This window comes from Ictidomys tridecemlineatus, chromosome 14 (genome assembly GCF_052094955.1).
Source record: "Ictidomys tridecemlineatus isolate mIctTri1 chromosome 14, mIctTri1.hap1, whole genome shotgun sequence".
NCBI classification, from domain to species: Eukaryota; Metazoa; Chordata; class Mammalia; order Rodentia; family Sciuridae; genus Ictidomys; species Ictidomys tridecemlineatus.
The window spans coordinates 4,801,905-4,814,721 of NC_135490.1; the positions used below are offsets into that span (position 1 = coordinate 4,801,905).

General features: G+C 38.0%; 1 protein-coding gene across 4 annotated transcripts in view; it reads left to right on the top strand.

Annotated features, from left to right (window-relative positions):
• Agpat5 (1-acylglycerol-3-phosphate O-acyltransferase 5) overlaps positions 1–12,817 on the top strand; it is a 60,223-nt gene that overhangs the window by 16,278 nt on the left and 31,128 nt on the right. For 3 of the 4 annotated variants that reach the window (XM_078030765.1, XM_078030763.1, XM_078030764.1), the window contains exons 2-4: positions 4,869–4,938; positions 9,771–9,886; positions 11,002–11,091. The exons of the other annotated variant lie outside the window; for it this stretch is intronic. In XM_078030765.1, the coding sequence (XP_077886891.1) occupies positions 4,869–4,938; positions 9,771–9,886; positions 11,002–11,091 (276 nt within the window). The remainder of the gene's footprint in view (positions 1–4,868; positions 4,939–9,770; positions 9,887–11,001; positions 11,092–12,817) is intronic. 4 annotated transcript variants of the gene reach the window in all.

Consider the following 12,817-nt stretch of genomic DNA (forward strand, 5'->3'; position numbering starts at 1 on the left):
CCCTAAACGAGTAAAGCCCCTGGCAGGCTGTCCTTGCAATCAGTAGAAGATCAGGGTAGAGACCATCAGACAGATGTTTCTGACCCCAGGGTAAATGATGTCACTGAGAAATCCAGTGGTAGCTGCTAAGGATTGAAAGGGGAGTTCCAAAGCCCCAGAATTTACTACTAATAATAGAGCTAATGAACAGGGATTCAGCCAGCCGAAACAACAAGGATGCACTCAGCTAGAGAGCCTGATGAGGACCTGACATCCCATCACTTGTCTTTGTTTCCTGACCCTCTGGGTGATCCTCACCGCTCTCAAACTCTACCACCTGGTCTTTGGTGAGAGCAGCAACTCCTCCCTATGACCCTCTCCTCAACCCCTTGTCCACTCCATGCCAGGAAAACCCTGCCTTGGCTCCAGACCTGGTGGCCACGGTCTGAGTGAGTGTGCATCTGCTGGACATAAAGCCTAAGGCTTGAGACTTTTGAACTTAGCACACAGAGGGAATGTCTTTTATTAGCCTGTCATGATTAAATGTGTTTGCAGTGCTTAGAATTAATCTAGAATTGTTTGCTGTGAATTGATTAATCTAGAAATTTTGCTATGAACGGATTATGTCTATTGCAGTGCCTAGCATTAAGGATTGTTGTTTTCTTGATTAAGAACCTATAGAGTGAAATTGTATTGAGTAATTTGAGTGAATAAAGCATTGAAAGGGGCAGAAGCATGTAGACATTCTTTATTTCTCCCCTTGACTGCATATGTTGCAATTTTGCCCCCTCACAACACTTAGGTGTTCATGTGCTTTGTTTTGAAGAAACAAATTATCTGTAAGATGTATTCATAAAAGTGGCTAATATGGGCTAGGGATGTAGTTCAGTGTAGAGCCCTTGCCAAGCTGCTCCAGGCTCTGGGTTCAGTCCCTAGTATTGAGAAACAAAACAACAACGAAATTTTGCTAGTGTAATTTAAAATAAGAGTGCAAGAAGATTCATAACATTAGGACTTTAAAAGTTCACTGGTATATTTAGATTGCTTTATTTATATTTATTAAAAAACTGATTTTATGTTGAAAATGAGGTATAGGTTTACATACCTGTGGAATACAAAAGTGCAGACTCGGTGCTTCAGTAAACATCTGTTGAATCTGGGATCCTGGGCTCTGGGGGTAGAAAAATGAGAAGCTCCTAGGCCGTGAGGGACGTGACTGTCAGCCGAGCACATCCCATGCCCTGGGATGTGAGCGGGCTGAGAACAGGGTGTGTCACAGGTGATCTGACTTGGTGATCACTGGAGGGAGTGTAGGTGTGCTGGGGGCAATCATGTAATGATCTCGTAATTTGTGAGAAATTTTTTTTTAAGTTCTTCAGAGCTTTTTTAAATTTTTGAAAATATTATAGCTATCTCAATCTTATACTTCTTTTTTAGAGCTTTTTTAAATTTTTGAAAATATATAGCTATCTCAATCTTATACTTCTTTTTATTTGTTCTGATTAGTTATACATGAGAGTAGAATGCACTTTATACATCATATATAGTTGGAGTATAATCTCTCATTCTTCTGGTTGTACATGATGTAAATACCCCTGGCTGTATAGTTATATATGTGTATAGGGTAATAATGTCTGATTCATTCTACTGTCCTCAGTCATATACTTGTTTTTTTTTTTAATTTTATGAGATGCTGAGGATCTACCCCAGTGCCTCACCCATGCTACGCAAGCACTCTCCCTCTAGCCACAACCCCAGCCCCAGTCATATACTTCTTAATAAGATAATGATTATTAAATATTTTTGAAAATCTGTATTCTTCAAATGAAACTCCCCCCACCACCACATTAGTAGACTGAAACACATAACCTTTCCACTTAAGTGAATGGAAGAAATTTTATAATTCTTAGTGTGAAATGCTTGTTTACACTTGGACCCTCAGAAATGTAGGATCTTAAAAATTGAGTACATTCAGTGAGCCAGCATTGAACTTATACATTCTTGTTTTTGGTTTATCAGCATCTATTTAAATACTTAGTAATGATTTACATCTCTGTTACATTAAGATTTACTTTATCATTTCACTTGCTTTATCTCAGATCTTTTAAGTCTTAATTATGACAGGCTCTTCTTGTATTTTGTAACTTCTTATTTCTTAAATTCCAAACAGTTTGTGTTTGAGCCATGAGTGGAAAATCTTAGAGAAGAGGCTGTCATCCAAATACCTACTTTGAGATTCCAAATTATATTTTGTTAAAGGCTTATCTTTTGCATTTTAGTTGGAAATATCATTTCTTTCAATATGATATGTATATGGAAGAAAAATCTTTATTAGTAAATGTCACAATTGAACTGCATTTCCCTGTTCATTTTACCCAGTTGAATTGTTTATACTTTCTTTAGCTTCCATTAAAGGTTGGTTTTTAAAGACTGAGCAAATTTAACTTTGAATTAATCAACTAAAATACTGAAGTTAACAGTTATTTATAAGCCATTTCAAAGTGGGAACATTAGTTTTGTAGGGACTACAATTATGAAGTTTTTTAAAATTTTTTTTTAAGTAGTCTGTATGCTTTATTTGTTCCATTGATGTATTTATCGTGTGCTCTTTTTATTTTTTTTAAGGGTAGAGAAATTCATTGGCAAAAGTAGAAATATCTACTAGGAAAAGATGGCCTTTTATACAAAGCTTTTAGGTTCATGGTGTATTCCCAAACAAAAATAGAAAATTGTAGTATTTTAAAGCTGGCTTGGAGCCCCAAAAGTGGTGATATGTAGTATTTTTAAGCTGTTCGTATGGTTAACTACTCAGGGGTTTTTGAACAAGAAACTTGGTTTCTATACACCTCAGCTTGCTTGAGTGTAAAACCAAGGCTGGACACACTGTTTCAGTCCTCTGCATACATTGAGAAACCTTAGATGATTGTGCTTGTTTTTGTGCTTCTTCTCTACCCTCAATGTGCTTGTTTGATTTTAAAATGAGATATGTTTAGGTTTATTAAAAAATTTGAAGTGCTATGTTTCCTGTGGATGGCACTATAATCTGTAATCTTGTGAAAACTGCTTTTTAAAAAAATTTTTACATTTTTTTTTTTTGTTTTTTAGTTGTCAATGGACCTTTATTTTATTTATTGATTCAGGGTGCTGAGAATTGAACCCAGTGCCTCACATGTGCCAGGCAAGCACTCTGCCACTGAGCCACAACCCCAGCCCTGAAAACTGCTTTTTAATAGTTTTTTTTGCCATCAATCTTCAAAGGCTGCAGCTTAGCAGTTTCTTAGTAGATCTCTGCAAGAAAGTGAGAAAGGAGCCTTTGGATGGTTCAAGTGTTGCCTTCAGCTTGGGAGCTAGGCATGTCTCTAAAGAACCTTGGATATTCTACCCAAGGAAGTGAAACCTGAAACACTGCTACATATCTGCAGTACTTTTAAATTGAGTGTGTACACAAGGGTCCTGAAGAAGTCCTGTGCTCGTTGTTAAGGGATTGGGCTCACAATCTGGAGTCCCTCCAGTCTTAACCCTGCACAGATCAATCATTTGGTTTTATTTGTATTTACTGTATTTATGTATGCCATTGATAAACCTTATTTTAAAAATTTGGGCATATATTTATACCTATTAGATTCATAACACTATGTGGTTGTCAAAGATAGAAGAAACTTCAGTCTGAGTCGCTGACCTTTGGAACTTTATGTCACCTAGTTGTATATTCTACAAAGATATTGCATTAATGTCCTTTCTTTTTTGTTAAGATGCTAATGAATAAAGAAAGTCCCCTGTGGATGAGCTAGATCTAAAAAGTCTTAGCTAATTCATAAGCTTGCATACTCCATGATGACAAGGAACAAAAACAGAAAAGCCCTGAATTAAAAACAAAGCAAGGGCTGGGGTTGTGGCTCAGTGGTAGAGTATTCACCTAGCATGTACAAGGCACTGGGTTTGATCCCCAGCACCACATAAAAATAAGTAAATAAAATGAAGGTATTAAAAAAAAAAAAAAGCAAAACCCACCATTAACAGTCATTCCTTTGAAGTCTTTAGAAGTGTACTGCCAGCTTCTTTAAATTATTTATCATGGATTACTTAAGACATGTAAAACTTCAGAAGGTCTAATAAAAGGAACCCTATGTCTCTGCCACCTGATTTAAGAAATGCAGCTGACAGGTGGACTAGAAGCTCTCAGGGCATCAATTCCTAATGGAGATACAGAGTTCTGATCACCAGGCCATGTTTCCCTGGTACTTACAGAATACAGTGGTAATCTTTTACTTGGTACTCAAAAGACCTGACGTTCAGTGCAGTCTCCCTTCTGCCCTCCTTGCTCCAGTTTACCAGCTCCTCTCTCTGGGCTTTCCCCACAACACTGCTTGGTGTGCCTCAGCAGGACTCCAGCACTGCTGCTTCATTTGATCTTATGTTTGTGAACATTTTCCTTTTGTCCCTGGAAATCACACCTATGAAATGCACAGCTTTGCAGCTTGTAGTTCTTTAAAATATACTGTACTTTGATTATACGTGTGTTATGTTGTCATTGCAGTTGCTGTGTACGTGTCTGTCTCTTCCACTAGCTTGCAAGCTATTTGAAGGAAGAGGTATCTTTTGAAAAATTTTATATATTGCTAGTAATCAGTTAATGCTTGTAGCCTTTTTCTGGAGGATGTTTATCATTCTGTTTTATGCTATGACCATTAACCTGCCCTACGTTTGTCTACTTTATAAGCATGAGCTATTTATGATCTGTGAGGCTTCTGAGAGAAATTTAATTTTCGTTAATTATGGATATATTTACAACATCACATGTGTGTCAAATTTTTCACATTGTCTTAGTTTGTATATTACAGTAGTATGTGTTTTAAAATATCAAAGTAATGTTTCTTTTTGTCTTTTAGATATTGCTATATGGAGATTTGCCAAAAAATAAAGAAAATATAATATATTTAGCAAATCATCAAAGCACAGGTTTGTATTTCATTTGCATGAGATTTAGGTTTTTCTACAAATGGTTCGTGGGCATTCAAAATAATACTTTAATATATTTAAATGAAGTGGGGTCTTTTTCTAGTTGTTAAAACGGGCATTTTTTATGCAGATTTTCTATCTGTCCTTGTATTTTTGTGATTTTACTTTTTGGAAAGTCAGTAATGTGAAAGTTCTGAATTTGTCTATACTTCTTTGTAAATGAGTTGTTTCTTTGCTTTCCCCTATTCCTTAGAGTAACTGTTGAGACTGTCCATTCTTCTCTTTGTGAGCTGTCTGCAGGTGCAGGTGGTAGGTCAAAGTGGGTGCACCCTGTGCACTCCTAACTGCGGCCTGCACAGTTGGGCTGGTGTGCATGCACTTGCACACTTGCTGATCATGGGCTTCTGTTCTCACTGGTCCACCTCCTTTTGCCCCTTCACATGCCTTAGTTTTAGCTCCAGCTTGCTAGTCTCTGTCAGAGAAATCACAGGAAACTGTCTCTAGTAGACTTTGAATTAGGTCAAGGTGCTTTTCAAAAGCTGTTCATTTTTAAATAATTACCAGGAATTTGTAAAAATAGTGCATCTAGTCCCATAACCCCTTTACCAAGTCCCCCTCAATGATAACATTTTATAAAACTGTAGCCAGTATCAAAACCAGGAGAGTGACACTGGTTAAGGCACTTTTTTCTTCAAATAATTTAGTCAAAAAAAAAAAACAACAAAAATCTCCATATTTTTCAAAGCTGTAGCTACTTTTGATGCATGCTTCCTAAATTCCATTTTAAATTACTTTTAGATATACAGTATGCCCAAAGCTAAAAACCACTGGATCAATGATAGAGCTCTCATGGAAGATCACGAATGCCCATGGCTTTCCTTTGTTTTTTCCTATCAGCTGTCCTCATGATCTTGTTGCTTTTATTACCTTAGGTAAGTGTAGAAAGTGAAAGCAGTTGAAGTGAATTTTTCTCAATTTAGCATATGAATGACTACATTCAGATGGATAGGATCAGAGCTGGAGAAACAGGTATGGATAGGAATCGTGACATATCTGTGTATTTTTCCCAACTTTATTAATGGGACTGGCTCAGATTATTTGATCTAATTACATTTGACTTTAGTAGAAATAACAGCCTCTTGGGATGCTGGCTTGCCCAGACGTGATGCCCTTTTTTTAACCAGTAGGACAATCCTGCCATTCTTGTCCTGGTGCTGAGGAAGAATTTCTACCAGGCATCCAAATAAAAAAGACATTCATGGGTCTACCATAGGGAATGACCTGTGATAGCATTATTTACCCCACATTTTTCAATTATTATTGACTGAGTCACTAATTTAACATAGAATTTTCTTTATCAGAATTCTCTTGAAATTCCTTGTTCAGTTTCCTGCCAGCTTCCCCTTTTCCGGGTTTTAGTGGAAACACTGCTCTTAATAGATGAGGTCCTGGTACTGACAAGCAGAACACGTCCTGGACTACTCTCGAGGCTGTGGTGGTGGTGATGAGAAAGGAATAACCCCCACTGCCGTTTCCATGCTTACTCTGTTGGCCTTTCCCTGCCTCTCTCCGGAGTGAGAACTTCTGGGAGAGCATTTGTGGAAACACGATACATGGAAACAGTTCTCCTTCTGTGTTGGGATTGGAATGTCGCAAGTGGTGGCATGAACTCGACACCGGGCCCACCCTAACCTGTAGAGAGCCACTCCCTTCTACTCCCTGCCCCAAGCCCCATGGCTTTCTTGCATTGCTTTAGCACTGGGTCCTGATACCAGGCAGCCTTTGGAATTTGGGAAGGCTACTTTTGGAATGCTTTCTAAACATGCACAACTTGGGGACATACCAGAAGAATGAGTTTAAATTACTTTAGAATTGCAGGCTTTGGTTAGTATGTGATGGAAGGTATGGAATCTTCCCCCAGAAAAACGTACCCATAAAATCTTCATGTAGTTTTTTGATTCCAGAGGTTCTCAAAGCCTAACCGTAGACTAGGTTCCTTGGCCTCTTGTGTGTAGATGCCCTTTTAAAAACCCTTTTGAGATATTAAAAGTCTCAATTAAATATCTCTGAAAAATGTAATTGGCAGAAAGAACATCTCAAAGACCGCTGCTCAGCTTGGGCTTTCTAGTTCACCCTCCACAAGGACTGCCAGAATAAATGAGTTTCCTGGCTGGCGTTCAAATAGAATTGACATGTAAATGAGTCTCCCTCATCCCTTGTTTTCACTTGGCATGCCCTTGCTGTCTCCACATTCTTAGTTTTTGTTAACTTATTTCTTACCAGTGTTACCAAAGACAAAAGTCTATTTCTTCCCCTCATTCTTCTTTAACTATCTGCTTTGAACACTATTTATCTTTAATCTCACAAATGCTCCCTTTTCTGGGTTTAGGTGGCAATTTCCTTGACTAACAGCATGGGTGGTGAGTCAACTGTCATAAGTAGATGTGGCTTTGAAGTCAGGGACCCTGGTTCATGTGAGTTTGTGGGCAAATTACTTAACCTCTTGGAGGCTAGTTGTTTAGGTGTCATATCTACTGATGGGGGTTTTAGGCAGTTTACATTTAGGTTATCTCGTGATCCCAGTGGTGAATATGGCTTAGGGGTGGCGTTGCTGTGTCTCTGTACAGCAGAACTTTATGAGTTAGGAACTAGCGTTACAACAGGATGATACGGTTGAGGGAGATAAAAGGTGGCTGCCCCTCCTCATCCCTCCACTCTCTCCTCACTATGAGGGAGCGTGACCCTGCTTTGTTTGGTTCACTGTTGAAGAATTCTGACTTAGCCAGAATGTGAAATATGAATAGTTACTCCAAAGGTAATATGTTATTGTGTCAGTTGTAATCTAGTATTACCTATCTGAAACCTAGCTGAGAATAAACAGCGAGACAATTAAAAAACATATGTCTTTTGACTGCTTTAGTTAGTTGTTAAACTTTTCCACAAAAAAATTTCAAGTTTAAGGGCATAGCTCAGGGCCGGTTATTAGGATCATGACATATTTTGGAAATCTTATTCCTTTTTACAACATTCTTAGAATATGCATCCAAGTCCACAACATAACCATGCTTGTTTCAAAAAATACATTTATTATTCCCTAAACTTTAAAAAATAATTGTTGCAGGAAAAGATGCCAAATCTGTTTTTTAACTTCATACTCCTTGAATATATACCATGATGTACTTTAACCTGGGAACCATATAGAGTCATATCAAATTAGTTCTTAATATTGAGTCTACTTCTAAACTTGGAACAGTTATAACAGGCTTGGTTATGTGTTTTTAAGATGATTTCGAAGAACTGTGTCTCAGTGATGGTTTATTTGATCTAAGTTAGAAGGGACTAAGGAGAGGGCTTCTAAAGAAAGTTGTTTACCTTAGAAAAAAGCCATAGTTGATAGTATTACAGTTTGTGTAATAGACACAGCTGCCATTTACTGTCTAACATAGACAGAAATCTTTAGGCATCAGTATATAAGGATCCATAACAAAATATATATATATATATATATAAATAAAATTGTAAGTCTTAAAGACATCAAAAACCAGGTAATCTCTGAGTGGTAATCCCTAATTAAAAAGAAATTTATAATAATTGGTAAGACTTTTTCTAGAAGGTTAATTTTTAGTGTTTAAATGGCTATATCTTCAGGACGTCTAGATAGTATGTGCGTTGTCTAAAGGATTTCATGTGACTGAGAGTTAGTCATCTTGTAGTCTGTGGAAAACTATCTCCTTTTGTTAAAACTTTATTGTGATTTCTTTAAATTCCAGACTTATTTCCTAGGCTTTAAAACATTTTTTTTTCTTTAATTACTCCATTTTTTCTTTAATTCTCATTTCCATGGCCTTGAATATGCTTGTGATGCTAGAAGTATATTCTTTGCACAGGTTCTTAACAAATGTATTTTTTAAGTCTCACACCTTGAGTTCATCTGCTAATGCTAGAGTGTCCTTCACGTTTTACTTTACACTGCCCTTCTCACCAGGAGAGGCCATTGGCAGCCACTGGCTTTCAAGTCCGGTTTCTCTGGCTCTCAAGACATTATTATTATTTGTCCCCTTCATTTCCTTTCCTCTCATCTGTTCAAAGCGCCTCCTCTGTTACTGTCTTCTGCACCCCGTTTGCTGGTCCTGTTTCTTTGCTTTGGCAAGCCCACTTCTGCGGGTCAGCGTTTCTTCTGTTTGAAGCCCAGTGCACAACTTCTTGGAAGGCTTCAGTTGCCGCTCCTGTCGGCTCACTTACGCTTTGCTCTTGGTTTCGAGACTCTTTGGTAATAGCATAGCGGGGTAATGGGTTATCGGGGACCTTGTCCCTTGGTTGGTAAGGAGCACACATCTCCCTAGCCTCGTTGTAAGGCATCTGAGACCTTCTGAATACCAGTGTGACCTAGTACTGTGTCCAGAGGCTCCTTCATAAAGGGCCCTGGCCTTTTGTTGAGCATGTGTGTCCAGAATATTTAGTCACCCTTGATAGTTTCTTAGCATTTTCTGCTTATAATTTCCCCCTTTTTATGAAAAAAAGAAAAAATATGTCTTAATTTTAAAAACTCAGCTTATTCTTTGTAAAATACTTCTGTTGAATTAGTTGGTACTTTGTGATTTTTTTTCTTTTGTCCTTGAAATAAAAAGCCTTTCAAGAATTGGAGGATAATGTAAAAAAGAAAAAAAAAATCCCCTCAATTTAAGTTTTTTAAGTATCTGGGGTTTATGTAAAGTAATTTTAAACATTCTGATTATTCTCATAGCATATTCCTAACACAGTGCTGTGAAGAGGCTGTTTCTGTGGTCTCTGGGGAGGGGCGCTGGACATACTGACGGAGTCTGTCTTTGCAGTTGACTGGGTTGTTGCTGATATTCTGGCCATCCGGCAGAATGCTCTCGGACACGTGCGCTACGTGTTGAAGGATAGGCTCAAGTGGCTTCCATTATATGGGTGTTACTTTTCTCAGGTAACTTTTCTTTCCTCTACCTTTTCCTTTACATATGGGTCAGTTTAAAAAATATATTTTAAAGTTTAACATACACTTAATATAAATATATGTGGATTTTTTGGTTCTGTTTTGTGGTGTTGGGGATTGAATGCATGTCTTCATGCATGCTGAGCAGTCGCTGTACCACTGAAATATATCCCCAGAATTTTTCTTTGGTATTTTTGATGTTGTATATGTATATATGTGTCTGATTGTCCACATAGTTAAATGAAATAGGAAAAGTACAAAAGTCAGATAGGAAACTAAAGACATAGGATTCAGTAGTCAGTTACTTTAAGAAACCAATGATAAAATTAATTGTGATCTCTCAGAGATTAAGCAAAATAATGAGCTAATGTGTAAAGTTCTTAGCATGAGGGCATTTATTTTCTAAGGTCTTAAAGTGCAGGATCCAGGTGTGAGAGAGCTGGTTTCTGCCCAGCCTTTCTCCCTGGCTGGCAGATGACAGCACCCTTCCTGTGTCTTATGTGATCTTGTTCTGTGCACTGCATGCCTGGTGTTTGTTTTCCTCAGAAGGATGCAGTCACTCTGGCTCACCCCCCCCCCAGGACCTTGATGTACTTATCATGATTACCCCTATCTCCACACAGTCACCATGGAAGTTGGAGCCTCAACACCTGGGTTTGGGGGAAACAAATGTAGTCCTTACCAGTGCCACGTAAATAGCTGTAGCTGGGTCATTTTTTCAAATCCCTAAAGGTTGTTAGTGCTAACATTTAAGGATACTTTTTAGTGATTCTGTAATGAATCAGTGGAAAATTGGGAGTTAAGATCCATCTGATAAATAGAGTTTTTGGTTTAAAGGATATATTTTTAAAAAAGAAAGGATATTAACTACCAACAAACTAAATGTTCATATATTTTCATAGAATAGCATGCAATTTTATTGGAATAATGTCAGAACAGAATGTTTAAGTTATTTAGGTGCTAATATTTGAATGTATTAAATATTCCTTAAATTGTGAAATTTTTTTTGTTCTTTACCCTTTAGGAGCAGAGTTGCCTCTCTGATGACTGTGGCCATTGGTTAATTTAAAAGTAAATAATTTTTCTCCCCATTTTTTCATGTGCAGCACGGAGGGATCTATGTAAAGCGAAGTGCCAAATTTAACGAAAGAGACATGAGGAGGAAGCTACAGAGTTACGTGGACGCAGGGACCCCAGTAAGAGTGCTGTTTGTGTTTTTCCTTAGCAACTCCTAATTATTAGTCCAAGGATCAAGGTAACATTTAGGATTTGGTTTGAAAGTACACAACCATATAGGTACTAAATAATTCAGAGTTTTGTGAGGCAACAAAAACTCTCTAAATAAAAGTCAGTGATTCTTTTTAGCCATCAGAAAGGTTGCTGCAGACAATTAAGTCCTTTCCTGGTGGTTGTCAGTGTTGACCTTAAAGAGAAATAAAAAGAACATTTGATACTTTTGGAGTCTATAAATAGAAAACGGCAATGTGCTGGAAACCCTACACTTGAGTTCCTCGGAGCTCATGGAACTCTGTCTTCTTTAGATCAGATTTAGTACTAGAAGCAGCCACTGTTTTCTGTCAGTGTAAATTTGGATTTTTCTTATACACTGAATTGTTTGAAAAACCAGGAGTATTAATATTTACATTCAATGTGAATATTATTTTCTAAAACTATGGTTTAAAAAAAACAAAAAACCAAGAATCTTGATTTTCTATTTGAAGAATGCCAATTGCTGCCAAATGACTTTTTCCCATGACTCCCCCTGGATCAGCAACAGGATTGCCATGACGGCTTGGGATCTGTCTTTTCAGTGCATTCCAAGTGCTCCGAAACTTTGCTCAGGGGCTCAACTTCTTTTCTTTTTTTTCTTATCCCCTCTCTCCTCCTCTCCACTTGCCAGGGCTTGTGGGCAGCAGCCTGGGCTCCCGTTGAAGGGATTCTGCTAGTCAGCCGGTGAGGTACCCAGTGTGAGCATTTTCTCATAAATGTTCTTTGGGTGTTTTTGCAGTAGGAGGTGGCATGCAGTCTGGGCAGATGGCAATGGAATGAGATGAGGGGAAGAGCGGCCCTGTGTCCTGTATAGCGCACTCTGGAGGACAGGCATTGAGTCGAGAAGGGACTACTCAGTTTTACACAGTGTGGTGGGTTTTTGATACAGTGGGGATCATTTTGTAGATCTCCAAAAGACAGACTAGATTGGAAATATTTATATCCACTTTTAAAAGTTTTAAATTTAAAGACATGGATTAATGTGTTAAAATGTCCGTTTTTCTTTTCTCCTTATTGGCTCTACAATTTGGTGTCTATCATTAATTTTGGAAAATTTCTGTTTGTTACAGGTTGAGTATCCTTGAGAACCAGAAGTGTTTCAATTTCGAATTTTTTAGATTTCGGGAATTTCCTAGGCTTTACCTGTTGAACATCTCTAATCAAAATCTGAAATGCTCCAAAATCTGAAACTTTTTGAGGAATGTCAGTATTCAAAATTTTGGATTTTGGAACATTTTGGATTTCTGATTTTTGAATTGGGAGTGCTCAACCTGTGTTTCTTTGAATATTGTTGCTATCCTGTTCTCTCTCTCTTCTCCGGTTACTGGTGTGTTGGATCATTTGATGCTGTCCCACAGCTCTTGGATGCTTTACCCTGTCCCACAAATTGCCCTCCCCATTGTTACAGTTTGGGTAACTTCTGCTGATTGCCTTCAGGTTCACTAGTTCTTCTTGTGGCTGTGCTCAGTCTGTACTTGAGCCAGTTAAAGGCATTCTTCACCTGTACCTGGTCCTTCCTCTCAACATTTCTCTTTGACTCTCTCATGATTTCCTCTTTATATTGAACGTCTCCACTTGAGAACCTTGATTGTGCCTCTCATCCTTGCTGGCTGTATTCCATCCAGCGTCTGCCTGAGACCAGTGCTTCTGGTG